We start from the raw sequence: 27,900 nt of genomic DNA, 5'->3' as shown, positions 1-27,900 counted from the left end.
GTCCGGAATGACTAACCCTCCCCACCGGACGGTCCCTGCAGCATAGATGGCCAAAGATGGATGGCCCGGAACAGCTCACCCTTCCTTCCCACCGAGGGGAGGTGAGTAGAAAACAAAAGGGGGGGGGGGGGTCTGGATGATGACGAAGGCCGCAGTGGTCTTCAACCTGCGGACCTCCAGATGTTTCAAAACTACAACTCCCAGCATGCCCGGACAGCCGATGGAGAAGGGATTGACAGGCGGTGATGATGGGGGTCTGGATGATGACAGGGGGGATGATGATGGGGGTGTTAATGACAGGGGTCTGGATAATGTCGGGGGCGTTAATGACGGGGGGGGGGGTCTGGATGATGACGGGGGGGGGGGTCTGGATGATGACGGGGGGGGGGGTCTGGATGATGACGGGGGGGGGGGGGGTCTGGATGATGACGGGGGGGGTCTGGATGATGACGGGGGGGGTCTGGATGATGACGGGGGGGGTCTGGATGATGACGGGGGGGGGTCTGGATGATGACGGGGGGGGGTCTGGATGATGACCGGGGGGGGGTCTGGATGATGACGGGGGGGTCTGGATGATGACGGGGGGTCTGGATGATGACGGGGGGGGGGGGGGTCTGGATGATGACGGGGGGGGTCTGGATGATGACAGGGGGGGGGGATGATGTATTTCCCACCCTAGGCTTATAGTCGAGTCAATAAAGTTTCCTGGGTTTTTGGGGTGAAATTAGGGGCCTCGGGTTATATTCGGGACGTCTTATTCTCCAGTATATACGGTACCTCTCTAGATTCTGGTCTTAGTCAGACTAAGTAAGAAATTTATTACACGTCTCCCTCCTGCTCCTCGCACTGGTCAGTGACTAATGGTCGGACCCTATTGTAGTTGTAACCTGTTGTATAATTCTGTACGTCTCTCATTGCAGGTATCTGTGAACAGCCAAGGTACGTCTGCACAAATGTCTTCCCTGGTCGTCTCCTCCTTTTCCATGATTTGCCCCCTGTTTAGGGTAACGCAACATATTAGTGTAGATCCCAATGAGTCCTGGTAGTGAAAAAAGTTGTGCACCTTATACAACCTGAGGGGGTATGGGAAAAATAAGAGGGCTAACATCTTCTACTTCGGTTTGTTTGTAAAATTTATGTTGTTGTTGTTGTGTATAGTGCAAAAAGTACCAATAATGTGTGAATAAATATGAAAATAAATTTCAGACTTTAATCAACTGGTGCCAGGAAGTTATACAGATTTGTAAATTACTTCTATTAAAAAAAATCTTTATCCTTCCAGTACTTATTAGCTGCTATATACTACAGAGAAATTTCTTTTCTATTTGAATTTCTCTTTTTTTTTTTTTTCTGTCCACGGTGCTCTCTGCTGACACCTCTGTCCATATCAGGAACTGTCCAGAGCAGGAACAAACCTTCATAGCAAACCTATGCTGCTCTGGACAGTTCCTGATATGGACAAAGGTGTCAGCAGAGAGCACTGTGGACAGAAAAAAAAAAAAAAAGAAATCCAAACGAAAGGAACTTTCTCTGTAATATACAGCCGCTAATAAGTACTGGAAGGATAAATATTTTTTTAATAGAAGTAATTTACAAATCTGTTTAACTTTCTGGCGCCAGATTATTTTAAAAAAAAAGTTTTCCACCGGAGTACCCCTTAAATTTTTGGGGAATTGCGAGCGGAATCCTATTGAACTAAATGGGGCTTGAATGTCAGCAGAATTCTGTCCTTTTGCTGAACAGAATTTGCGCGGTGTTCCGCTGTGTGAACGTAGCCTCTTGACCCGAACAATGAATGAGAGGCTGCGGAGTTCTTCTCTCGTCACAGAACTGTAGACGTGTTCTTTGATGACCTCTTCCTGTTGAAATAATCTTTATTTGCTCAGCAAGTGCTTTCCAGAGTTGTGAAACTCAGTGTAATCATTATACAGGATACACAGTATGAGGCATTCACATCAGGAGGAAAAACTCACTGTAATAATCACACAGATGTGTTTAAAGGGGAACTCTCTGGTGGTTGTGTTTTTGTTTTTTGTTTTTTAATGAACTGGTGCCAGAAAGTTAAACAGATTTGTAAATGACTTCTATTAAAAAATCTTAATCCTTTTTAGTACTTATTAGCAGCTGTATGATACAGAGGAAATTCTTTTCTTTTGGAATTTATTTTTTTGTCTTGTCCACAGTGCTCTCTGCTGACACCTCTGTCCGTGTCAGGAACTGTCCAGAGCAGCATAGGTTTGCCATGGGGATTTTCTCCTGCTCTGGACAGTTCCTGATACGGGCATCAGGTGTCAGCAGAGAGCACTGTGGACAAGACAAAAAAGAAATTCAAAAAGAAAAGAAGTTCCTCTGTAGCATACTGCAGCTGATAAGTACTGGAAGGATTAAGATTTTTTTTTTTTAAATAATTAATTTACATATCTGTTTTTACTTTCTGGCACTCTTTAACCCCTTAAGGACTCAGCCCATTTTGGCCTTAAGGACTCACACAATTAAATTTTTACGTTTTCATTTTTTCCTCCTCGCCTTCTAAAAATCATAACTCTCTTATATTTTCATCCACAGACTAGTATGAGGCTTGTTTTTTGCGCGACCAGTTGTCCTTTGTAATGACATCACTCATTATATCATAAAATGTATGGCGCAACCAAAAAACACTATTTTTGTGGGGAAATTAAAACGAAAAATGCAATTTTGCTAATTTTGGAAGGTTTTGTTTTCACGCCGTACAATTTACGGTAAAAATGACATGTGTTCTTTATTCTGAGGGTCAATACGATTAAAATGATACCCATTATTATATACTTTTATATTATTGTTGCGCTTAAAAAAAATCACAAACTTTTTAACCAAATTAGTACGTTTATAATCCCTTTATTTTGATGACCTCTAACTTTTTTATTTTTCCGTATAAGTGGCGGTATGGGGGCTCATTTTTTGCGCCATGATCTGTACTTTTTTTTGATACCACATTTGCATATAAAAAACTTTTAATACATTTTTTATAATTTTTTTTTTTTAATAAAATGTATTAAAAAAGTAGGAATTTTGGACTTTTTTTTTTTTTTTTCGTTCACGCCGTTCACCGTACGGGATCATTAACATTTTATTTTAATAGTTCGGACATTTACGCACGCGGCGATACCAAATATGTCTATAAAAAATGTTTTTTACGCTTTTTGGGGGTAAAATAGGAAAAAACAGACGTTTTACTTTTTTATTGGGGGAGGGGATTTTTCACTTTTTTTTTACTTTTACATTTTTTTACATTTTTTTTACACTTGAATAGTCCCCATAGGGGACTATTCATAGCAATACCATGATTGCTAATACTGATCTGTTCTATGTATAGGACATAGAACAGATCAGTATTATCGGTCATCTTCTGCTCTGGTCTGCTCGATCTCAGACCAGAGCAGAAGACGCCGGGAGCCGGAAGGAGGAAGGAGAGGGGACCTCCGTGCGGCGTTCTGAATGATCGGATCCCCGCAGCAGCGCTGCGGGCGATCCAATCGTTCATTTAAATCGCGAACCGCCGCAGATGCCGGGATCTGTATTGATCCCGGCACCTGAGGGGTTAATGGTGGACGCCCGCGAGATCGCGGGCGTCGGCCATTGCCGGCGGGTCCCTGGCTGCGATCAGCAGCCGGGATCAGCCGCGCATGACACGGGCATCGCTCCGATGCCCGCGGTTATGCTTAGGACGTAAATGTACGTCCTGGTGCGTTAAGTACCACCTCACCAGGACGTACATTTACGTCCTGCGTCCTTAAGGGGTTAAAGCAGTGTTTCCCAACCAGGGTGCCTCAAGCTGTCGCAAAACTACAACTTCCAGCATGCCCGGACAGCCGAATGCTGGGAGTTGTAGTTTTGCGACAGCTGGAGGCACCCTGCTTGGGGGACACTGCTTTAAAGAGTGCTCTGGAGGAAGAAAAATAATGTTTTCAAATCTACTGGTGCCAGAAAGTTATACAGATTTGTAAATTACTTCTATATAAAAATCTTAACCCTTCCAGTACTTATCATCTGCTGTATGCTCCACAGGAAGTTGCGTAGTTCTTTCCAGTCTGACCACAGTGCTCTCTGCTGACACCTCTGTCCGTGTCAGGAACTGTCCAGAGCAGGAACAAATCCTAATTTGTTCCTGACACAGACAGATGTAGCAGCACTGTGTTCAGATTGGAAAGAACTGCGCAGCTTCTTGTGGAGCATACAGCAGCTGATAAGTACTGGAAGCATTAAAGGGGTACATTTTGTTTTAGATCAACTGGCCCCAGAAAGTTAAACAGATTTGTAAATTACTTCTATTAAAAGATCTTAATCCTTCCAGTACTTATCAGCTGCTGTATGTTCCACAGGAAGTTCTTTCAGGAACTGTCCAGAGCAGAATAGGTTTGCTATGGGGATTTTCTCTGGACAGTTCCTAAAATACACAGAGGTGTCAGCAGAGAGCACTATGGTCAGATAGAAAATATTCCAGAAAGAAATAAAACTTCCTGTGGAGCATACAGCAGCAGATACTGGTACTGGAAGGATTAAGATTTTTTTAACCTTTTAATGACACAGGACGTAAACCCTAGTGAGGTGGTAATTAACGCACCAGGACATACATTTACGTCCTATACATAACCGCGAGCATTGGAGCGATGCTTGGGTCATGCGCTGCAGGTCTTGGCTGCTGATAGCAGCCAGGGACCCGCCGGAAATGTCCGCCATTAACCCCTCAAATGCTGTGATCAATACAGATTACGGCATCTGCAGCATTGCGGACACCTGCCTCCGCTTCCTCCCACGGGTCTTCTGCTCTGGTCTGCGATCGAGCAGACCAGAGCAGAAGATGACCGATAACACTGATCAGTGCTATGTCCTATGCATAGCACTGTTCAGTATTAGCAATCGAATGATTGCTATAGATAGTCCCCTATGGGGACTATTAAAGTGTAAAAATATGTGTAAATTTTTTTTTTTTAAAACCCCCTCCCCCAATAAAAACGTAAATTGCCCCATTTTCCCTATTTCACCCCCCAAAAATTTAATATACATATTTGGTATCGCCACGTGCGAAAATATGCAAACTATTAAAATATAATGTTAATGATACCGTACGGTGAACGTAAAAAAAAAAAAAAAAGTCCAAAATTGCTGCTTTTTTATCAATAAAAAGTACAGAACACAGCGCAAAAAATGAGCCCTCATACCGCCGCTTATACCTAAAAATGAAAAAGTTATTCGCCTTCAAAATAGGGGGATTTTAAACAAACTACCGTATTTATCGGCGTATAACACGCACTTTTTAGCCTAAAGTCTACCTGCGTGTTATACGCCGATAAGCTGCTGCAGTTCAATGATTTAAAGCGGACGCTTCAAATCAATGAACTGCAGCGGCTTTGCAGGTGCAGAGACCGCTGCCGGCTTCTCTGCCCCTGCCTGTCCTGGGGTCTAGAGCCCTGCTGCCGCCGCTTCTCTACTGCTGGCTATCTGCGCCGCTGCCCGTTCTCTCCCCCTGACTATCGGTGCCCCATTGCGCCGTGCAGTGCATAGCAACGACGTATGGGACGCACACCGGAGGCCTGAAGCAGCGCGGACCCGACCCCGGCAACAGGTAATTGTAAAACCGGGGATGGGGGGGGGCAGCGGCGCCGGCAATGGGTGCCGCTGCCCCTTCTCTCCCCCTGGCTATCGGTGCCGCTGCCCCATTGCCGGCGCCGCTTCTCTCCGATATGGGGCGCCGGCACCGATAGTCAGGGGGAGAGAACGGGCAGCGGCGCAGATAGCCAGCTGGAGAGAAGAGGCGGCAGCAGGGCTCTAGACCCCAGGAAAGGCAGGGGGAGAGAAGTGGGCAGCGACGGCCTCTCTCCCCCTGCCTTTCCTGGGGATGTATCGGCGTATACGCATGCACACACACATGCACCCTCATTTTACCAAGGATATTTGGGTAAAAAACTTTTTATAGGCCGGTGCGTGGTATACCCCGATAAATACGGTAATTTGGTTAAAAAGTTTACGATTATTTTTTTTTAAGCACAACAGTAATAGAAAAGTATATTATCATGGGTATCATTTTAATCGTATTGACCCAAAGAATAAAGAACACATGTCATTTTTACCGTAAATTGTATGGCGTGAAAACGAAACCTTCCAAAATTAGCAAAATTGCGGTTTTCTTTTTAATTTCCCCACACAAATAGTATTTTTTTTGGTTGCGCCATACATTTTATGGTAAAGTGAGTGATGGCATTACAACGGACAACTGGTCGCGCAAAAAACAAGCCCTCATACTAGTCTGTGGATGAAAATATGAAAGAGTTATGATTTTTTTTGAAGGCGAGGAGTCCTTAAGGGGTTAAAAGAAGTAATTTACTAATCAGTTTTAACTTTATGGCAACAGTTGATTTAAAAAAATAAAAATGTTTTCCAGCCGAGTACCCCTTTAAAGGGGTACTCCGCCCCTAGACATCTTATCCCCTATCCAAAGGATAGGGGATAAGATGTCAGATCGCCGGGGTCCCGCTGCTGGGGACCCCCAGGATCGCCGCTGCGATCCGAGTTCGCTCTGCGCGTAATGACGGGCGATACAGGGGCCGGAGCATAGTTACATCATGGCTCCGCCCCTCGTGACATCACACCCCATAGGCTTGTATTGAGGGGGCGGGCCATGACACGAGGGGCGGAGCCATGATGTAACTATGCTCCGGCCCCTGTATCGCCCGTCATTACGCGCAGAATGAACTCTGATCGCAGCGGCGATCCCGGGGGTCCCCAGCAGCAGGACCCCGGCGATCTGACATCTTATCCCCTATCCTTTGGATAGGGAATAAGATGTCTAGGGGCGGAGTACCCCTTTTAAAGGATTTTTATATAGAAGGAATTTACAAATCTGTAACTTTCTGGCACTAGTTGATTTGAAGAGATTTTTTTTTTTCCTTTAGAGTACCCTTTAAAAAAAAAAAAAAAAGGGAGCGGAGGGGGAGGGTCTACCGAAACTGTTTATATGTCTGTTATTCAGTTGATTGAAAACCAATAAAAATATGTTTTAAAAAATAAAAATGGCCATAATTCCAATTCTATTTTATACCTTTTTTTACGGCTGTCTTTTTTGTTATTTTGTTATATTACGGCTGTTATTTTACGACGTCTGAACGAAGCCTAAAACGTTACAACCTAGTCCCTGCATGACGCTCTCCTGACATGATGTCACATGACATCTGCTCTTCTTGTCCTCATTATAGTTTCCACCAATCAGTCCTGATATCCATGTAAATGTGAAGTTATTGATCTTGTGTTTTATTGCAGGTGAATACGAGGAAGCTTTAAAGGTAAGGAATTACTCTTCATGTTGATGAACAGACGATGCGCCGCTTACAAAACCAATAAAAAAAAATTTTAAAAAATTTGCCTTCAAGGTACCGTATATACTCGAGTATAAGCCGACCCGAGTATAAGCCGAGACCCCTAATTTCAACCCAAAATCCCAGGAAAAGTTATTGACTCGAGTATAAGCCTAGGGTGGGAAATACCTCATCCCCCCCTGTCATCATCCAGACCCGTCATTAACATCCTCATCATCCCCTTGTCATCATCCCACACATCCCCCCTTCATCATCCCCTTATCATCCCACACATCCCCCCTTCATCATCCCCTTGTCATCATCCCACACATCCCCCCTTCATCATCCCCTTGTCATCATCCCACACATCCCCTTATCATCCCACACATCCCCCCTTCATCATCCCCTTGTCATCATCCCACACATCCCCCCTTCATCATCCCCTTGTCATCATCCCACACATCCCCTTATCCCACACATCCCCCCTTCATCATCCCCTTGTCATCATCCCACACATCCCCTTATCCCACACATCCCCCCTTCATCATCCCCTTGTCATCATCCCACACATCCCCCCTTCATCATCCCCTTGTAATCATCCCACACACCCCCCCTTCATCATCCCCACCCCCCTTCATCATCCCCACACCCCCCCCCCTTCATCATCCTCTTATCATTCGCCCTCAGTGGTCTTCAACCTGCGGACCTCCAGAGGTTTCAAAACTACAACTCCCAGCAAGCCCGGGCAGCCATCGGCTGTCCGGGCTTGCTGGGAGTTGTAGTTTTGAAACCTCCGGAGGTCCGCAGGTTGAAGACCACTGCGGCCTTCAACCTGTGGACCTCCAGAGGTTTCAAAACTACAACTCCCAGCAAGCCCGGGCAGCCATCGGCTGTCCGGGCTTGCTGGGAGTTGTAGTTTTGAAACCTCCGGAGGTCCGCAGGTTGAAGACCACTGCGGCCTTCAACATCATCCAGCCCCCTCTCACCCCCTTTAGTTCTGAGTACTCACCTCCGCTCGGCGCTGGTCCGGTCCTGCAGGGCTGTCCGGTAAGGAGGTGGTCCGGTGAGGAGGTGGTCCGGGCTGCTATCTTCACCGGGGGCGCCTCTTCTCCGCGCTTCCGGCCCGGAATAGAGCCGTTGCCTAGACAACGACGCATCTGCGTCGTTGTTAAGGCAACGTGACTATTCTGAGGCCGGGCCCGAAGCGCTTAGAAGAGGCCTCCCCGGTGAAGATAGCAGCCCGGACCACCTCCTCACCGGACCACCTCCTTACCGGACAGCCCTGCAGGACCGGACCAGCGCCGAGCGGAGGTGAGTACTCAGAACTAAAGGGGGTGAGAGGGGGCTGGATGATGTTGAAGGCCGCAGTGGTCTTCAACCTGCGGACCTCCGGAGGTTTCAAAACTACAACTCCCAGCAAGCCCGGACAGCCGATGGCTGCCCGGGCTTGCTGGGAGTTGTAGTTTTGAAACCTCTGGAGGTCCGCAGGTTGAAGACCACTGCGGGTGGGGGAGTTCACTCGAGTATAAGCCGAGGGGGGTGTTTTCAGCACGAAAAATCGTGCTGAAAAACTCGGCCTATACTCGAGTATATACGGTATGTTCAGATAAGCGCAGAGGGCGGCGGGTGTTGTGACGTCATGGCCACGCCCTTTATGACATTATACCATGCCCCCTCAATGCAAGTCTATGGGAGGGGGCGTGGCGGTCACGAGGAGCGTGGGCTTGACGTCACGACCCCCGCCGACCGCTCCAAACGCTGGGGCAGTGGAGTATCCCTTTAAAGGGGTACTCCGGTGAAAACATTTTTCCGTTTAAATCAACTGGTGGCAGAAAGTTAAACATATTTGTAAATGACATCTATTAAAAAATCTTAATCCTTCCTGTACTTATTAGCTGCTGAATACTACAGAGGAAATTCTTTTCTTTTTGGAATGCTCTCTGATGACATCACGAGCACAGTTCTCTCTGCTGACGTTATTATAATAATAATAACGCTTTATTTATTGTTGTCCTTAGTGGGATTTGAACCCAAGTCCCTAGCACTGCAAGGCAGCAGTGCTAACCACTGAGCCACCATGCTGCCCTTAGCATACATCTGCTATGCACGGTTGCTAAAATGGCAATAATTATGAGCTGCTGAAGTTAAGTTGTTCTTTTCTGTCTGGCAACAGTGCTCTCTGCTGACCTCTCTGCTTGTCTCGGGAACTGCACAGAGTAGAAGAGGTTTGCTATGGAGATTTGCTTCTAAACTGGGCGGTTCCCGAGACACGCGTCATCAGAGAGCACTTAGACAGAAAATAACAACTCAACTTCAGCAGCTCATAAGTACTGAAAGGATTAAGATTTTTTAATAGAAGTAATTTACAAATCTGTTTAACTTTCTGGAGCCAGTTGATATATAAAAAAAAAAGTTTTTTTTTCCTGGAATACCCCTTTAAACATTAAATCGCGCACATCCTTAGTGTCCAGTGGCCCCACCGCACTCCCAACCCCCTCCCCGCGCAATGTAATGGCGGGGTGCCGATGGGTTGCTGTTGCAGCCCGAATCCTCACCTCGGCCTCTGCATTTTTCTTTTACTTGGTGATATTTGTAACCTGCCCGGGCACATCATATGACCCTTTAGGAAAAAATTTATCATCCTGTAAATATCTTTTCCTTAAAGGGGTACTGCAGGACAAAACTTTAATTTTTATATATATATATATATATATATATATATATATATGTGTGTGTGTGTGTGTAGGTATATACAGTATATATATATATATATATATATATATATATATATATATTTATATTTATATAATCAACTGGCTCCAGAAAGTTAAACAGATTCGTGAATTACTTCTTTAAAAAAAATCTTAATCCTTCTAATAATTATCAGCTGCTGAAGTTGAGTTGTTCTTTTCTGTCTGGCAACAGTGCTCTCTGCTGACACCTCTGTCTGTCTTTGGAACTGCACAGAGTAGAAGAAGCTTACTATGGGGATTTGCTTCTACTCTGGACAGTTCCCGAGACACGTGTCATCAGAGAGCACTTAGACAGAAAAGAACAACTCAACTTCAGCAGCACCTAAGTACTGAAAGGATTTAAGATTTTTTTATAGAAGTAATTTACAAATCTGTTTGGAGCCAGTTGAGATATATATATATTTTTTTTTTCCTGGATAACCCCTTTAAATATGAAAAAGTGATCGGTAAATATGACATTTTTTATTTCTCTGCTGCTAGATTGCCGTGAACCAGGGAGGAATCCTGCACATGAATGTCTATGAGAAGCACCAGCAGCCCGGCCAGACAGCCCGGAATCAGCAGCCTATAGGAGCGTCAGCGAGCGGGACCTTCATGGAAGACAAAATGCCAGTGACACACACATCCTTGGTTGCGAGATCGGCAGCGCCGGAAAGGCAAACAGAAGAGATCGCCACGGTGACCACGGTAATGATATCAGGAGTGTTTGATTAACTTTTGTCTAATTTAAACCTTCAGAAAGCGTTTTTTTTTTTCTTTTTTGTTTGTTTTGTTTTTTTAACCCTTTTTATCTTTGTATATAAAGTGACTAAAAATCAGCAATATTGGAGTTTTACATTAACACCATTGACCGTGTGGTTTCACTAACGTTATATTTTAATAGTTCTGACTAGAGATGAGCGAATTTACAGTAAATTCGATTCGTCACAAACTTCTCGGCTCGGCAGTTGATAACTTATCCTGCATAAATTAGTTCAGCTTTTCGGTGCTCCGGTGGGCTGGAAAAGGTGGATACAGTCCTAGGAGACTCTTTCTTAGGAATGTATCCACCTTTTCCAGCCCACGGGAGCACCTGAAAGCTGAACTAATTTATGCAGGATAAGCCATCAACTGCCGAGTCGAGAAGTTTGTGACGAATCGAATTTACTGTAAATGCGCTCATCTCTAGTTCTGACATTTACTCACTCGGCCATAGTTTATGTTTATTTTTAGCTTATTTTTATTACATTATTTTATGAAAAATAGGAAAAGGGGGTGATTCAAACCTTTTATTTGGGAAGGTGCTTTTTCAAATTTATTTATTTTATTACATTTTATTCCCTATTTTTTAGTCCCCATAGGAGACTATTACAGGTGATCTTTTGATTGCGTACACTGAGCATTGCTCTACTATGGGCATAGCATTGATCATTGTTATCGGTGCTCCATTTGTACAGACTGCTGAGTCTGCCTGCACACTTGGAACAACGATCAGGACTCGCAGCTGCCGTTCACTATCCACACCCCCTCCATTCATGTCTATTGGAGGAGGCATGACAGCCATCATAGACCTGAATGGAGGAGGCGTGGCATGGTGTCACAAGGGGGCGTGGCATGGCTGTCCTTTTGGATAGGGGATAAGATGTCTAGTGATGGAGTACCCCTTTTAAAGGGGAGTGGGGTGTTGTGTCAGCAAGACATTAGGCCAGACATATAGACAATTTTCTGCCCTATATAGTGACATTATTCAGTTTTAATTATTTTTTTTTTCTTGCTTCTTTTTATTCTTTTGTTCCAGTAAAATGTTTTCACATATTACTGGGTTTGCAGGAGCGATCTTGTGTCAATTTCAGCTCTTAACCCCTTAAGGACTCAGGGTTTTTCCGTTTTTGCACTTTCGTTTTTTCCTCCTTACCTTTTAAAAATCATAACCCTTTCAATTTTCCACCTAAAAATCCATATTATGGCTTATTTTTTGCGTCGACAATTCTACTTTGCAGTGACATTAGTCATTTTACCCAAAAATGCACGGCGAAACGGAAAAAAAAATCATTGTGCGACAAAATCGAAAAAAAAAACGCCATTTTGTAACTTTTGGGGGCTTTCGTTTCTACGCAGTGCATATTTCGGTAAAAATTACACCTTATCATTATTCTGTAGGTCCATACGGTTAAAATGATACCCTACTTATATAGGTTTGATTTTGTCGCACTTCTGGAAAAAATCATAACTACATGCAGGAAAATGTATACGTTTAAAAATGTCATCTTCTGACCCCTATAACTTTTTTATTTTTCCATGTATGGGGTGGTATGAGGACTCATTTTTTGCGCCGTGATCTGAAGTTTTTATCGGTATGATTTTTGTTTTGATCGGACTTTTTGATCACTTTTTATTCATTTTTTAATGATATAAAAAGTGACCAAAATACGCTTTTTTGGACTTTGGAATTTTTTTGCGCGTACGCCATTGACCGTACGGCTTAATTTATGATATATTTTTATAGTTCGGACATTTACGCACGCGGCGATACCACATATGTTTATTTTTTATTTTTTTTACACTGTTTTATTTTTTTTATGGGAAAAGGGGGGTGATTCAAACTTTTATTAGGGAAGGGGTTAAATGACCTTTATTAACACTTTTTTTTTACATTTTTTTTGCAGTGTTATAGGTCCCATAGGGACCTATAACACTGCACACACTGATCTCTAATGCTGATCACTGGCGTGCATTAACACGCCTGTGATCAGCATTATCGGCGCTTGACTGCTCCTGCCTGGATCTCAGGCACGGAGCAGTCATTCGTCGATCGGACACCGGGGAGGCAGGTAAGAGCCCTCCCGGTGTCCGATCAGCTGTTCGGGACGCCGCGATTTCACCGCGGCGGTCCCGAACAGCCCGACTGAGCAGCCGGGTCACTTTCACTTTCACTTTAGAAGCGGCGGTCAGCTTTGACCGCCGCTTCTAAAGGGTTAATACCGCACATCGCCGCGATCGGCGATGTGTGGTATTAGCCGCGGGTCCCGGCCGTTGATTAGCGCCGGGACCCACGCGATATGATGCGGGATCGCGGCGCGATCCCGCTTCATATCGCGGGAGCCGGCGCAGGACGTAAATATACGTCCTGCGTCGTTAAGGGGTTAAAGCAGTGGTCTCAAACTATGGCCCTCCAAATGTTACAAAACTTCAACTCCAAGCATGCAGCTGACAAGTACTGGAAGAATTAAGATTTTTACATTTTTAAATCTGTTTAACTTTCTGTCGCTTTAAATTTGGTGCTTAACCCCTTAAGGACACAGGACGTAAATGTACGTCCTGGTGAGGTGGTACTTAACGCACCAGGACGTACATTTACGTCCTGTGCATAACCGCGGGCATCGGAGCGATGCCCGTGTCATGCGCGGCTGATCCCGGCTGCTGATCGCAGCCAGGGACCCGCCGGCAATGGCCGACGCCCGCGATCTCGCGGGCGTCCGCCATTAACCCCTCAGGTGCCGGGATCAATACAGATCCCGGCATCTGCGGCAGTTCGTGATTTAAATGAACGATCGGATCGCCCGCAGCGCTGCTGCAGGGATCCGATCATTCAGAACGCCGGACGGAGGTCCCCTCTCCTTCCTCCGTGCGGCTCCCGGCGTCTCCTGCTCTGGTCTGTGATCGAGCAGACCAGAGCAGGAGATGACCGATAATACTGATCTGTTCTATGTCCTATACATAGAACAGATCAGTATTAGCAATCATGGTATTGCTATGAATAGTCCCCTATGGGGACTATTCAAGTGTAAAAAAAAAATGTAAAAAATTGTAAAAGTAAAAGTAAAAAAAAAGTGAAAAATCCCCTCCCCCAATAAAAAAGTAAAACGTCCATTTTTTCCTATTTTACCCTCAAAAAGCGTAAAAAACATTTTTATAGACATATTTGGTATCGCCGCGTGCGTAAATGTCCGAACTATTAAAATAAAATGTTAATGATCCCGTACGGTGAACGGCGTGAACGAAAAAAAAAAAAAGTCCAAAATTCCTACTTTTTTAATAAATTTTATAAAAAAAAATTATAAAAAATGTATTAAAAGTTTTTTATATGCAAATGTGGTATCAAAAAGTACAGATCATGGCGCAAAAAATGAGCCCCCATACCGCCACTTATACGGAAAAATAAAAAAGTTAGAGGTCATCAAAATAAAGGGATTATAAACGTACTAATTTGGTTAAAAAGTTTGTGATTTTTTTTAAGCGCAACAATAATATAAAAGTATATAATAATGGGTATCATTTTAATCGTATTGACCCTCAGAATAAAGAGCACATGTCAGTTTTACCATAAATTGTACGGCGTGAAAACAAAACCTTCCAAAATTAGCAAAATTGCGTTTTTCGTTTTAATTTCCCCACAAAAATAGTGTTTTTTGGTTGCGCCATACATTTTATGATATAAGGAGTGATGTCATTACAAAGGACAACTGGTCGCGCAAAAAACAAGCCCTCATACTAGTCTGTGTATATAAAAGTTAGGATTTTTAGAAGGCGAGGAGGAAAAAATGAAAACGTAAAAATTTAATTGTCTGAGTCCTTAAGGCCAAAATGGGCTGAGTCCTTAAGGGGTTAAATGCCTTAAAGGGATACTCCGCCCCTAGATATCTTATCCCATAGTCAAAGGAAAGGGGATAAGATGTCTGATCGCGGGGATTCGCTGCAGAGCAGCAGGGAGAACAGCACTCCTGTTAAAGGGGTACCCCACCCCAAGACATCTTATCCCCTATCCTTTGGATAGGACAGTGTTTCATTCAACCTTTTTTGGCTCGGGAACCCCTCGGGGAAAAAACATTTAACGGAAAAAAATAATAAATTTTAAAAAAAGGGGGGAGGGGGTTAAACAGCCTCAATGCACAACATGAGTTGCTTTATACAGCAACTCACAAGTGACATCTTCTAAAATCAGCGTCGTTCCCTTCTCTTCTCCATCTGGTCTGCGCCGTCATGATGATTTCTTCCGGCCACAATTCTTCACCGTTAAACCTGCAAAACAAAACTATTGGGCTCCGCACTTTACCAGCATCAGCCTCCAGATTCCCCTTTTAACATATTCTCTGAACCAAAAAAAAATATATATATATATATATCTAGGAAAGTGAAATTGAAATAGTAAAAGATAATTTAGCAGATTTGGTGGTTTTTCTTTTCTGCGCCATTTACCTTGTGGTCAGATAACATGTTAGTTTTATACTTTAGGCGCCTGATTACAGCGATACCAGATTTCTATAGTTTACGTCATGTTTTACTAATTCTGAACTTTTTCTAATTTTTTTTAATTGCCATTTTTTAACCCCTGTAGCTTTATTTTTTTTCTGCATACCAGGCTGTATGAGGGCTCATTTTTTGTGCCATAATCTGTTTTTTGTATCGGTACCATTTTGGTATTGATCTGACTTTTTAATCGCTTTTTAACTTTTTTTTTCTGGGATATTATAAAAAATGCAATTCTGTGGTTTGGTATTTTTTTACATTTACCGTACGAGATACATAATGTTATATTTTAATAGGTTGTACAATTACGCACGAAGCGATACCAAGTATGTTTATTTTTATTATGTTTACATGTTTTTATATAGGAAAAGGGGGTGATTTTGAACTTTTAACATGGAAGGGGTTAATGCAGCGGTCTTCAAACTGTGGCCCTCCAGATGTTGCAAAACTACAACTCCCAGCATGCCCGGACAGCCAACGGCTGTCCTGGCATGCTGGGAATTGTAGTTTTGTAACATCTGGAGGGGCACAGTTTAGAGACCACTGGGTTAATGTGTCTTTCAAACTTTTATTAAAACTTATTTTTTTTTTTTAATAAACACTTTATTACACTTATAGGAGGAATCATTAGATTCCTCAGACAGATGAATAGATTCTATTGAACTCTATTAATCTGTGTGCTCTGTGATCCATTGATAGAGCCTGGTCCAGCCAGGATCTATCAATGACAGAGCAGGACAGCAGGGAACAGAGGTAAGTCCTCCGGCTACCTCCATAGTGGATCTCCCCCCTGCGATCACACTGCGGGGGGCGATCCATCCCACTAGCCCAACAGGGAGCATTCACAGATCTCTTTAGACGCTGCTGTCAGCTTTGACAGCGGCGATCTAAAGGGTTAATAGCTAGCCACGGCGATCGCTGCATGTTGGCTATTAGCGGCGGCCCCCGACTACTGAGAACAGCCGGGGGCTGCAGAGTATGGAGCGGGCAGGAATCCTGAGCCTGCCCCATACTTCCCTGTGAGCGCCGCAAGCATCTCCCCGTGCAGACGCGCCTCCTCCCCTCAGCTCTCCGAAGCTACAGCTGGGGGGAGTGAAGGCAGAGGACGCAGGTCTGCACGGGGAGCAAGAAGCCACACCCCCTCATCTCCCCCCGCATGTCTGCAGAGCAAGAAGCCACGCCCCCTCATCTCCCCCCGCACGTCTGCAGAGCAAGAAGCCACACCCCCTCATCTCCCCCCGCACGTCTGCAGAGCAAGAAGCCACGCCCCCTCATCTCCCCCCGCACGTCTGCAGAGCAAGAAGCCACACCCCCTCATCTCCCCCCGCACGTCTGCAGAGCAAGAAGCCACGCCCCCTCATCTCCCCCCGCACGTCTGCAGAGCAGGGGAGAGAAGACAAATACTGTACACAGCTTCTCATCTCCCCTGCTCTGCTTCGGAGGACACAGGTTTTTACAGCCGGGGGCTGCAGAGTATGGAGCTGGCAGGAGTCGGCAGCCCGCTCCATACAGACTGCAGAGGTCCAGGCGACTTGTCAGGTCCGGCCCTGCTTGCCCGAAGCCGGGCTAAGGGCCGGACAAATTCACCTGCCCGGTGCCCGAAACTGCTTGTCCCGGGTGTCGGGCGATAGGAATTCCACATCCCTGCTTAATTAAGCTGAGCTGTTTTTCAATGTCCTTCTGCAGTGGGCCGGGAGGATGGTCCTGGGGTTGGGAGGATGGTCCTGGGGCCGGGAAGATTATTCACAGGCGCGCAGGCTGGGGCGGGAGATTTAAAAAAAAATATATACCTATAACACGCACTTTTTAGGCAAAAATTTTTAGCCTAAAGTCTGTGTGCGTGTTATACGCCGATACACCCCCAGGAAAGGCAGGGGGAGAGAGGCCGTCACTGCCCGCTTCTCTCCCCCTGCCTTTCCTGGGGTCTAGAGCGCTGCTGTCGGCCCTTCTCTCCCCCTGGCTATCGGCGCCGCTGCCTGTTCTGTCCCCCTGACTATCGGTGTCGGCGCCAATAGCCAAGGGGAGAGAAGCGGCGCCGACAGCCAGGGGGAGAGAAGGGGGAGCGGTATCCATTGCCGGCCCCGTTGCCTCCCCCCATCCCCGGTGGCATAATTACCTGAGTCGGGTCCGCGCTGCTGCAGGCCTCCGGCGTGCGTCCCCGGCGTCGTTGCTATGCGCTGAACGTGCCGGAGGCCTGCAGCAGCGCGGACCCGACTCAGGTAATTATGCCACCGGGGATGGGGGGAGGCAACGGGGCAGCGGCGCCGGCAATGGGTGCCGCTGCCCCTTCTCTCCCCCTGTCTGTCGGCGCCACTTCTCTCCCCCTGGCTATCGGCGCCGGCACCGATAGTCAGGGGGACAGAACGGGCAGCGGCGCCGATAGCCAGGGGGAGAGAAGGGCCGACAGCAGGGCTCTAGACCCCAGGAAAGGCAGGGGGAGAGAAGCGGGCAGCGACGGCCTCTCTCCCCCTGCCTTTCCTGGGGGTATATCGGGGTATGCACGCGCACACACGCACCCTCATTTTACCATGGATATTTGGGTAAAAAACTTTTTTTACCCAAATATCCTTGGTAAAATGAGGGTGCGTGTTATAGGCCGGTGCGTGGTATACCCCGATAAATACGGTATATAAAAAAATATATATAAAATAAACTGCCGGAGCATCGCGGTACCCCGGGCAGGGCCTGACTGTTGGGAATCACTGGGATAGGGGATAAGATGTCTTGGGGTGGAGCGCCGTTCTCCCTGCTGCTCTGCAGCCCTATCACTAGGGATCATAGTCATGTACGACTTGTAGCCGCCATAATACACGGTGAAGATCTATTTATCTAAACACAGAATAAAATGTGCATGAAATATAAAAAGTATATTCATTGATGGATTTACAAGAAATAAAAAATAAAAGAAGAAAAAAAAACTGCTCATCCAGCGTCTCCCCAATCCTTCAGCTCTCACTTGTGCTTCTGTATTCACTCTTTTTCTGCCGATCACTATTCTCTTCCCTGATGTTTCCTTTTCTTTTACTATTGGTAGGAAGAACTTTGCCAAAATGATGGAGGGGGGAGCATCCAAGCTGCCTGGTTCATCAATTACATCCAGACAGTGTGTATCTTACTTCAATACAAGTGTCCACAAGTCTTAATTTAGAACAGTTTCCACATATATATATATATATATATATATATATATGTGTGTGTGTGTATTTTATATGTTTAGCACCGTCCCTAGATGCCTATAGTTATTATAAGCTTCTATTATGATTCTGATCTTTGATATATATATAATGTGTGTGTGTATTTTATATGTTTAGCACCATCCATAGATGCCTATAGTTATTATAAGCTTCTATTATGATTCTGATCTTTGATATATATATATGTGTGTGTGTGTATTTTATATGTTTAGCACCGTCCCTAGATGCCTATAGTTATTATAAGCTTCTATTATGATTCTGATCTTTGAGATATATATATATATATATGTGTGTGTGTATTTTATATGTTTAGCACCGTCCCTAGATGCCTATAGTTATTATAAGCTTCTATTATGATTCTGATCTTTGAGAGATATATATATATATGTGTGTGTGTGTATTTTATATGTTTAGCACCGTCCCTTGATGCCTATAGATATTATAAGCTTCTATTATGATTCTGATCTTTGATATATATATATATATATATATAATGTGTGTGTGTGTATTTTATATGTTTAGCACCGTCCCTTGATGCCTATAGATATTATAAGCTTATATTATGATTCTGATCTTTGAGATATATATATATATAATGTGTGTGTGTATTTTATATGTTTAGCACCGTCCCTTGATGCCTATAGATATCATTAGCTTCTATTATGATTCTGATCATATGTGTATATATATATTATTTTTCATTATTATTAGCACCATTCATAGATGCCTATAGATATCATTAGCTTCTATTATGATTCTGATCATATGTATATATATATATATATATATATATATATATATATATATTATTTTTCATTATTATTAGCACCATTCATAGATGCCTATAGATATCTTTAGCTTCTATTATGATTCTGATCTTATATATATTATTTTTTATTATTATTATTATTAGCACCTTCCATAGATGCCTATATATTATTGGATTGTAAATGATACTGATCTTTACCATTCTTATAGTAGTTCCTAATGATTGGTCTGTCAGGTTTACTGATCTTTTTCATAGCAAGTCCTTTTAGATTTGTTAAATTTTTATGTAAAATCTTAGAGCCTATATATGCAAACAATTTGTAAGGTTTTAGGTTTGTTTGTTTTTAGATATAAATTTAAACGTAGGAGATAAAGGACCGGCCACTTTTTTGTAATAGTCATGAGGGGGCGGGGGTGTGACGTCACGAGCTGCCAGCTCCAGCGTTCAGAACAGTTTGTTCCAAACGCTGAGCAGCGGAGTACCCCTTTAATGTAGTTTAGACGTCTCTACTTTCAATCTCTCCCAAACATGTCTTGGTACAGGGTTTTCCCATAACTTACACCGTCTTTTGATCCAGTCTGTCTGCTTAAGATGGTCCACAAAAGTAAATCAAGGCTTTCCTATCATACAACCCATATAAGGATGAGGGCACCTGCCCCTGTTAACTATATGTGTACCTACTGCTGTATTCATTGCTGATGCTGTTTCTTGCATTTCTACTCACATGGCACATTGAAAACCCAGTGTATCAGTAACCCACCCCCACTCCCCCACATGCCATCTAGTACAGTGCCAGCATATTCAGGGCTTTTTCACCAGCACTATGGGGGAAATTTATCAAAACCTGTCCAGAGGAAAAGTTGCTGAGTTGCCCATAGCAACCAATCAGATCGCTTCTTTCAGTATTCAGAGGCCTTATCAAAAGTGAAAGCAGCGATCTGATTGGTTGCTATGGGCATACTCCACTGCCCCAGCGTCCAGAACATTTTGTAAGGAACACTGGGTGAGGGCTGCGGGGGTTGTGACGTCACGGCCACGCCCCTCGTGATGTCACGCAACGCCACCTCAGTGCAAGTCTATGGAAGGGGGCGTGGCGACTGCCACGCCCCCTTCCATAGACTTGCACTGAGGGGGCGTTGCGTGACATCACGAGGGGCGTGGGCGTGACATCAAGAAGCCCGCACCCAGTGTTCCTTACAAAACGTTCTGCACGCTGGGGCAGTGGAGTATGCCTTTAAAGTATACCTGTCATATCATAGTAGAAAAGAATGCTTCAATATGTCACTAGGTCCTGCAGATGCTTTACATGTCTTTTTTATGTGTCTAGTTTCTGTATGTGGCTCACAAATCCCTCTGTTCTGCTGCTCACTCATTCTGTCATCCACTGCTCAGGAAGGGGGTATCCAAGGCAGCACTGAGCCCGCCCTCACTCACCATGCATTCACTTCTGAGTCTGCTGTGCTGGGTCTCTTCATCCAGTCACTGCAGGCTACTCTGTAACCCCCTCCTCTCTGTTTTCATGCTGCAGTCTGATAGGACAGGAGTGAGCACAGAGGAGTGCTAGTCCCGCCCTCACTTCCTGGACTTTGTCCCTGCCTGTGCTTCAGCTGGGACAAAGATGATGCTGCAGCCGGACAGGAATATGTTCTGGATGTTATGGGGACCCCTAGTGGTCTTTTTTTTTTATAAGCCGTGATTTCTATAATAAAGTTTATTAGAAAGGTTAATGTTTTGCCAAGATAAACAACATATAAAGCTTTTGAATCTGATGGTGCTTATTTAAAGGGGTTGTGTGCTGCCCTGCCTTTCCGAGCTCCGCTGGCAGTGTCCGGAAGTTCATTACTCCGAACGCTATGTGCGGGCTTCCTCTGTCACGCCCCCTTCCCATAGACTTTGGTTGAGGGGCCGGGCGTGACGTCACGAGGGGGCGGCCGCGAACACGGAAGCCCGCACACAGCGTTCGGAGTAATGAACTTCCGGATGCTGCGAGCGGAGCTCAGAAAGGCAGGGCAGCGCACAACCCCTTTAATGTTCAGGGTAAATGCTCGTTCTGTGTTCATATCAGAATATTGAACTATAGACCTTACTTATCTTTAGCAAATATTTTTTTCTCCAATTTGTCTGTAAGAAAAATAAATTAGTTCTATGGGAATTTTGGGTTGGTGATCCAGTAACAAAAAATTAGGTTGTCAAACCTGTCCGATCTTCACTTATTATTGGAGACTTGAGTTGCTGGTTTATTATTCTGATTCATTTTTTCCATTGCAGAAACGCAATCCCACCGCAGACGTTATGTGTCCTCCGGCCCCCCCGGACTGGTTCACCAGCTACATGGACAGAGTGAGTGTTTCCTAGTTGTTTTTTTTGTTGTTTTCTTTTTAGATATTTTAGAACATGAAACCATTTTTTAACCTGTACGACCTTGCATCCTGTTACTTAAGGACCAAGGACATACATGTACATCCCTGGTGTTTCCGTTCATCGCCGGTAACCGGGCGGTGAAATCATTCAGCAGGTATCCCGTGCAAACCCCTGAGACCCCTTCCCCCACCCCATGTCAGTGTCAATTCAGACCGGTGATTTGCGGAGAATGCGGATCAGTCGGGTCTCCGGTGATCCGGAAAAAAAGGGTGATAGGTGCTGTACAATCTATCATCCTTTTACCAGCAGAGGCGAGTACAGGGTACATTAATATGGGCGGGTTTTTACAGAGAGTTTCCCGTTGCAAGTTTGAGATGCGGCAAATTTTCCGCTGCAGCTCAAACTCCCAGCGGGAAACTCGCAGTGAACCCTGTGTGAATGTACCCTAAAAACACTACACAAAATTGAAAGTAAAACACTACATATACACACCCTTACACAAAAAGCCATTTCCTGTGCTGCAAAAATAACTAACTTTTTTTTATTGATTTTTATTTGTAAGGTGGATTTTGTAAATTTTTTTTTTTTTTTACAGCGTTCACCGAGTGTGATAAATTATATAATTTTGTACTTTAGACATATATGGTATTGCCAAGTCCATGATGACTCCATGATTTTTTTTTTTTTTTTTTAGTGTTCTATACCAAATTGTACCTTATATGGAAAATGTATGCATTTTTTGGTGTCACCAGAGGCTGGTGATAAAGTGTGTCGCCCAGTCCCGATACATGCAGTGGCCATTATTTGACAGCGGCATGTAGTGGGTTAAACTGCCAGGATGTAACAGGTTAAACTGCCACTACTGGCAGTCAGTGTGGGGCCCTGTTTGTCATACTGACAGTCGAGACCTGCGCAGGCCCAAAGCTGCTTAGTGACAGTGGTAAAAACAGGTATGGGCAATCACTAAGGGGTTAAAGTGACCAGAAAAAAAAAAGTTTGGTGGGCATTGCCATTTAGGCCCCAATTTTGGCGTATGCTTATTTGCACTACCACTAAGCCTACAGGATAACAAGATACTTTCCTGCACAGTTGTATGTCAATTATATTGCTTTAAAGCAGCGGTCTCAAAACTGTGGCCCTCCAGATGTTGCTAAATTCAACTCCCAGCATGTCCGGACAGCCAACGGCTGTCCAGGCATGTTGGGAGTTGAAGTTTTGCAACATCTGGAGGGCCACAGTTTAAGACCACTGTATAAAGGGATGACATAATAGGAAAGCCTTGATTTACCTTTTCTGGGACAGTGTGAATCCTTTGGCGAATGCAGACAGGCTTTTGACTGTCGTGGCATGCTGGGAGTTGAAGTTTTGCAACATCTGGAGGGCCACAGTTTGAGACCACTGCTTTCAAGCTTGCGCAATGTATTACTGTACTTGTGTATTTCATCTTTTTACATTTCTTGTCTACTTAGTTCAAGGAGCAAATTGTGCATGAAACGGTGGAGAAGGTGACACAGATCATGAGGGATCGGCTTTCCCAGAGCCAGGACTGGATGTCAGACAGCAGTTCCTCCTCCGCACCTACCCAAGAACCAGAGCGCGAACAGTCTATGGGCTCCTTATACGACTGGCTCTTGGCCTGCAACAACTGCAAGAAGAGGATCTTGGGCATACGGTATCAGTGCAGGTGGGTTTGTCTTTACACTGGAAACATACGGTATCAGTTCAAGTGGGTTTGTCTTTACACTGGAAATATACGGTATCAGTGCAGGTGGGTTTGTCTTTACACTGGAAACATACGGTATCAGTTCAGGTGGGTTTGTCTTTACACTGGAAATATACGGTATCAGTGCAGGTGGGTTTGTCTTTACTCTGGAAACATACGGTATCAGTTCAGGTGGGTTTGTCTTTTTACACTGGAAACATACGGTATCAGTGCAGGTGGGTTTGTCTTTACACTGGAAACATACGGTATCAGTTCAGGTGGGTTTGTCTTTACACTGGAAATATACAGTATCAGTGCAGGTGGGTTCATTTTTACATTGGGAACATACAATATCAGTGCAGGTGAGGGAGTGTTGACCGAGATACAATGGTCCCTCTACACCATACATAGAGGTGTGGTCGTCTGCCGCAGCTACTTTTCCGGTACTCCACTGTGAGTGAGTTAACCGATATACAATGGACCCTCTACACCATCCATAGAGGTGTGGACGTCTGCCGCAGCTACTTTTCCGGTACTCCACTGCTAGTAAGAGTTAACCAATCTATAATGGACGCTCTACACCATCCATAGAGGTTGCGACATCTGCCACAGCTGCTATTCCGGTACTCCACTGTGAGTGAGAGTTGACCGATGTATGATGGATCCTCTACACCATCCATGGAGGTTAGGACGTCCACCGCAGCTCCTGTTCCAGTTCTCCATTGTGAGTGAGAGTTCTCTGATGTACAATGGACCTTCTCTACCATCCATAGAAGTTGCGTCATCTGCCGCATCTGTGTTTGCGGTCTGGTACCCGGCTATATTTCAGAGTTGACCGGTTTGATTTGATGTCTGCCGCATCCACAGCTGCAGTCCTGATGCACCACGGCATGTGGGTGTCACAGGGAGGGTGTTCCCTTGTTCACAGGTCTTCCCAACGTCCATGGGAGCGCACTTTCTGCCGCCTCTGCGGCTGTATTCCAGTCCCCCACTACCAGTGGGAGACTACCAAACATTTGTGTCCCTGCAGGTGCAATGGACCTTTTACTACAACGGCATTTGTTAACATGGGTGGTGTTCCATTGGTTTATGGGGGTATCGCTTACTAGTATGAGGGGCCCATTGGGTACCCTTGCATATTTCTAGGGCGCTTGCTGGTTATGGCATCCACCTTTCTCCCCTCCAGAGGTGGAGATCCTCTGGTGACAGTGGTCTCGGGTTACCCTCTATAGCATACCCAGCTCACTTCACCTCTATACGAGGGGTCGGTGGCGGGAAGCCTGCTTGGCCAGTACAGCCGTTTCGTTCACTTCTGGTTTATTAGTAGTCTGGTGTACTGTTGCCTCTAATGGTATACCTATCATTGTTCATGCTGCCTTGGATAGGACCCCCCCGGATTTGGGTTGGATTCCACTATTCCATTCTAGGTGACTTCTATACTCCCTCGTGTGGCTGGTTCAGCCATCTCGCTTACCCCTTTAGCTGCCGGCTTTGGGGTAGCTCTGTGGGGTGTTTTCAGCCCTTACGCTTCCCCTTCTTTAAAGGTGGTCGAGCTGCCCTTTTACGTTTCCTGCTTTTGCAGCGGTTGTCCTTTTTTCTGTATCGGTGGGTTTCTTTCTCTGTTACTACTCTTGTTTCAACTCTTCATTCTCCTCTTTTTTTGGTGGAGTTCTGCTGGATTTGGCCTAGTTGCAGCTGTTGCTGTCTGGTGGTTGCCGTCCTGGATTTTTCATTGACCTGCGGGGGCTGTTCCTGTTTTCTCCAACTGTTCCTCTCGGGTGGGTAGGGTCTGTACCCTGTATTCTCTAGTAATGCCCTCTTTCCCTACCAGGGGAGGTCTTATTTGGGAGCAGTCCTGGCGGTCCTTGGCCTTTGTTACGCCGAGCGCTCCGGGTCCCCGCTCCTCCCCGGAGCGCTCGCAGCGTTCTCTCATTTGCAGCGCCCCGGTCAGACCTGCTGACCTGGTGCGCTGCGATATTACTCCCAGCCGGGATGCGATTCGCGATGCGGGACGCGCCCGCTCGCGATGCGCATCTCGGCTCCCGTACCTGACCCGTTCCCCGTCTGTGTTGTCCCGGCGCGCGCGGCCCCGCTCCTTAGGGCGCGCGCGCGCCGGGTCTCTGCCATTTAAAGGGCCGCTGCGCCACTGATTGGCGCAGCAGGCCTAATCAGTATTCTCACCTGTGCACTCCCTATTTATACCTCACTTCCCCTGCACTCCCTCGCCGGATCTTGTTGCCATTGTGCCAGTGAAAGCGTTCCCTTGTGTGTTCCTAGCCTGTGTTCCAGACCTCCTGCCGTTGCCCCTGACTACGATCCTTGCTGCCTGCCCTGACCTTCTGCTACGTCCGACTTTGCTCTTGTCTACTATCTTGTACCGCGCCTATCTTCAGCAGTCAGAGAGGTTGAGCCGTTGCTGGTGGATACGACCTGGTTGCTACCGCCGCTGCAAGACCATCCCGCTTTGCGGCGGGCTCTGGTGAATACCAGTAGCAACTTAGAACCGGTCCACCAGCACGGTCCACGCCAATCCCTCTCTGGCACAGAGGATCCACCTCCTGCCAGCCGAATCGTGACAGTAGATCCGGCCATGGATCCCGCTGAAGTCCCACTGCCAGTTGTCGCCGACCTCACCACGGTGGTCGCCCAGCAGTCGCAACAGATAGCGCAACAAGGTCACCAGCTGTCTCAACTGACCGTGATGCTACAGCAGCTATTACCACAGCTCCAGCAACAATCTCCTCCGCCAGCTCCTGCACCTCCTCCGCAGCGAGTGGCCGCTTCCGGCTTACGATTATCCTTGCCGGATAAATTTGATGGGGACTCTAAGTTTTGCCGTGGCTTTCTTTCGCAATGTTCCCTGCACTTGGAGATGATGTCGGACCAGTTTCCAACTGAAAGGTCTAAGGTGGCTTTCGTAGTCAGCCTTCTGTCTGGGAAAGCCCTGTCATGGGCCACACCGCTCTGGGACCGCAATGACCCTGTCACTGCCTCTGTACACTCCTTCTTCACGGAGATCCGAAGTGTCTTTGAGGAACCTGCCCGAGCCACTTCTGTTGAGACTGCCCTGCTGAACCTGGTCCAGGGTAATTCTTCTGTTGGCGAGTACGCCATCCAATTCCGTACTCTTGCCTCCGAATTATCCTGGAATAATGAGGCCCTCTGCGCGACCTTTAAAAAAGGCCTATCCAGCAACATTAAAGATGTGCTGGCCGCACGAGAAATTCCTGCTAACCTGCATGAACTTATTCATCTTGCCACCCGCATTGACATGCGTTTTTCCGAAAGGCGTCAGGAGCTCCGCCAGGATATGGACTTTGTTCGCACGAGGCGGTTTCTCTCCCCGGCTCCTCTCTCCTCTGGTCCTCTGCAATCCGTTCCTGTGCCTCCCGCCGTGGAGGCTATGCAAGTTGACCGGTCTCGCTTGACACCTCAAGAGAGGACACGACGCCGCATGGAGAACCTATGCCTGTACTGTGCCGGTACCGAACACTTCTTGAAAGATTGTCCTATCCGTCCTCCCCGCCTGGAAAGACGTATGCTGACTCCGCACAAAGATGAGACAGTTCTTGATGTCTACTCTGCTTCTTCACGCCTTACTGTGCCTGTGCGGATATCTTCCTCTACCTTCTCCTTCTCTGCTACGGCCTTCTTGGATTCCGGATCTGCAGGAAATTTTATTTTGGCCTCTCTCATCAACAGGTTCAACATCCCGGTGACCAGTCTCGCCAGACCCCTCTACATCAATTCTGTTAACAATGAAAGATTAGACTGTACCGTGCGTTACCGCACGGAACCTCTCCTAATGTGCATCGGACCTCATCATGAAAAAATTGAATTTTTGGTCCTCTCCAACTGCACTTCTGAAATTCTTCTTGGATTACCGTGGCTTCAACGCCATTCCCCAACCCTTGATTGGTCCACAGGAGAAATCAAGAACTGGGGTACTTCTTGTCACAAGGACTGTCTTAAATCGGTTCCCAGTACTCCTTGCCGTGACCCTGTGGTTCCCCCTGTATCCGGTCTTCCTAAGGCTTATATGGACTATTCTGACGTTTTTTGCAAAAAGCAAGCTGAGACTTTGCCTCCTCACAGGCCTTATGACTGTCCTATTGACCTCCTCCCGGGTACTACCCCACCCCGGGGCAGAATCTATCCTCTGTCTGTTCCAGAGACTCTTGCCATGTCGGAGTACATCCAGGAGAATTTAAAAAAGGGGTTTATCCGCAAGTCCTCCTCTCCTGCCGGAGCTGGATTTTTTTTTGTGTCCAAAAAAGATGGCTCCCTACGTCCTTGTATTGATTACCGCGGACTTAATAAAATCACGGTAAAAAACCGCTACCCCTTACCTCTTATCTCGGAACTCTTTGATCGCTTACAAGGTGCCCACATCTTTACCAAACTGGACTTAAGAGGTGCTTATAATCTCATCCGCATCAGGGAGGGGGACGAATGGAAGACCGCATTTAACACCAGAGATGGACACTTTGAGTATCTGGTCATGCCCTTTGGCCTGTGCAACGCCCCTGCCGTCTTCCAAGACTTTGTTAATGAAATTTTTCGTGAT

The 27,900-nt window shown here is 45.8% G+C and overlaps 1 protein-coding gene across 2 annotated transcripts in view; it reads left to right on the top strand.

Annotated features, from left to right (window-relative positions):
• Window positions 1-27,900, top strand: part of NBR1 (NBR1 autophagy cargo receptor) — a 97,436-nt gene that overhangs the window by 20,124 nt on the left and 49,412 nt on the right. The window contains exons 4-9 of one of the 2 annotated variants that reach the window (XM_056547840.1): window positions 921-939; window positions 7,294-7,316; window positions 10,562-10,768; window positions 18,342-18,410; window positions 21,539-21,610; window positions 23,101-23,315. In XM_056547840.1, coding sequence (XP_056403815.1) covers window positions 921-939; window positions 7,294-7,316; window positions 10,562-10,768; window positions 18,342-18,410; window positions 21,539-21,610; window positions 23,101-23,315 — 605 coding nt within the window. The remainder of the gene's footprint in view (window positions 1-920; window positions 940-7,293; window positions 7,317-10,561; window positions 10,769-18,341; window positions 18,411-21,538; window positions 21,611-23,100; window positions 23,316-27,900) is intronic. The other variant, XM_056547841.1, reaches the window with a different exon arrangement.

This window comes from Hyla sarda, chromosome 12, assembly GCF_029499605.1.
Source record: "Hyla sarda isolate aHylSar1 chromosome 12, aHylSar1.hap1, whole genome shotgun sequence".
NCBI classification, from domain to species: domain Eukaryota; kingdom Metazoa; phylum Chordata; class Amphibia; order Anura; family Hylidae; genus Hyla; species Hyla sarda.
Note: the sequence above shows the minus strand (reverse complement) of the source record. Positions and strands in the feature narration are given on the sequence as shown.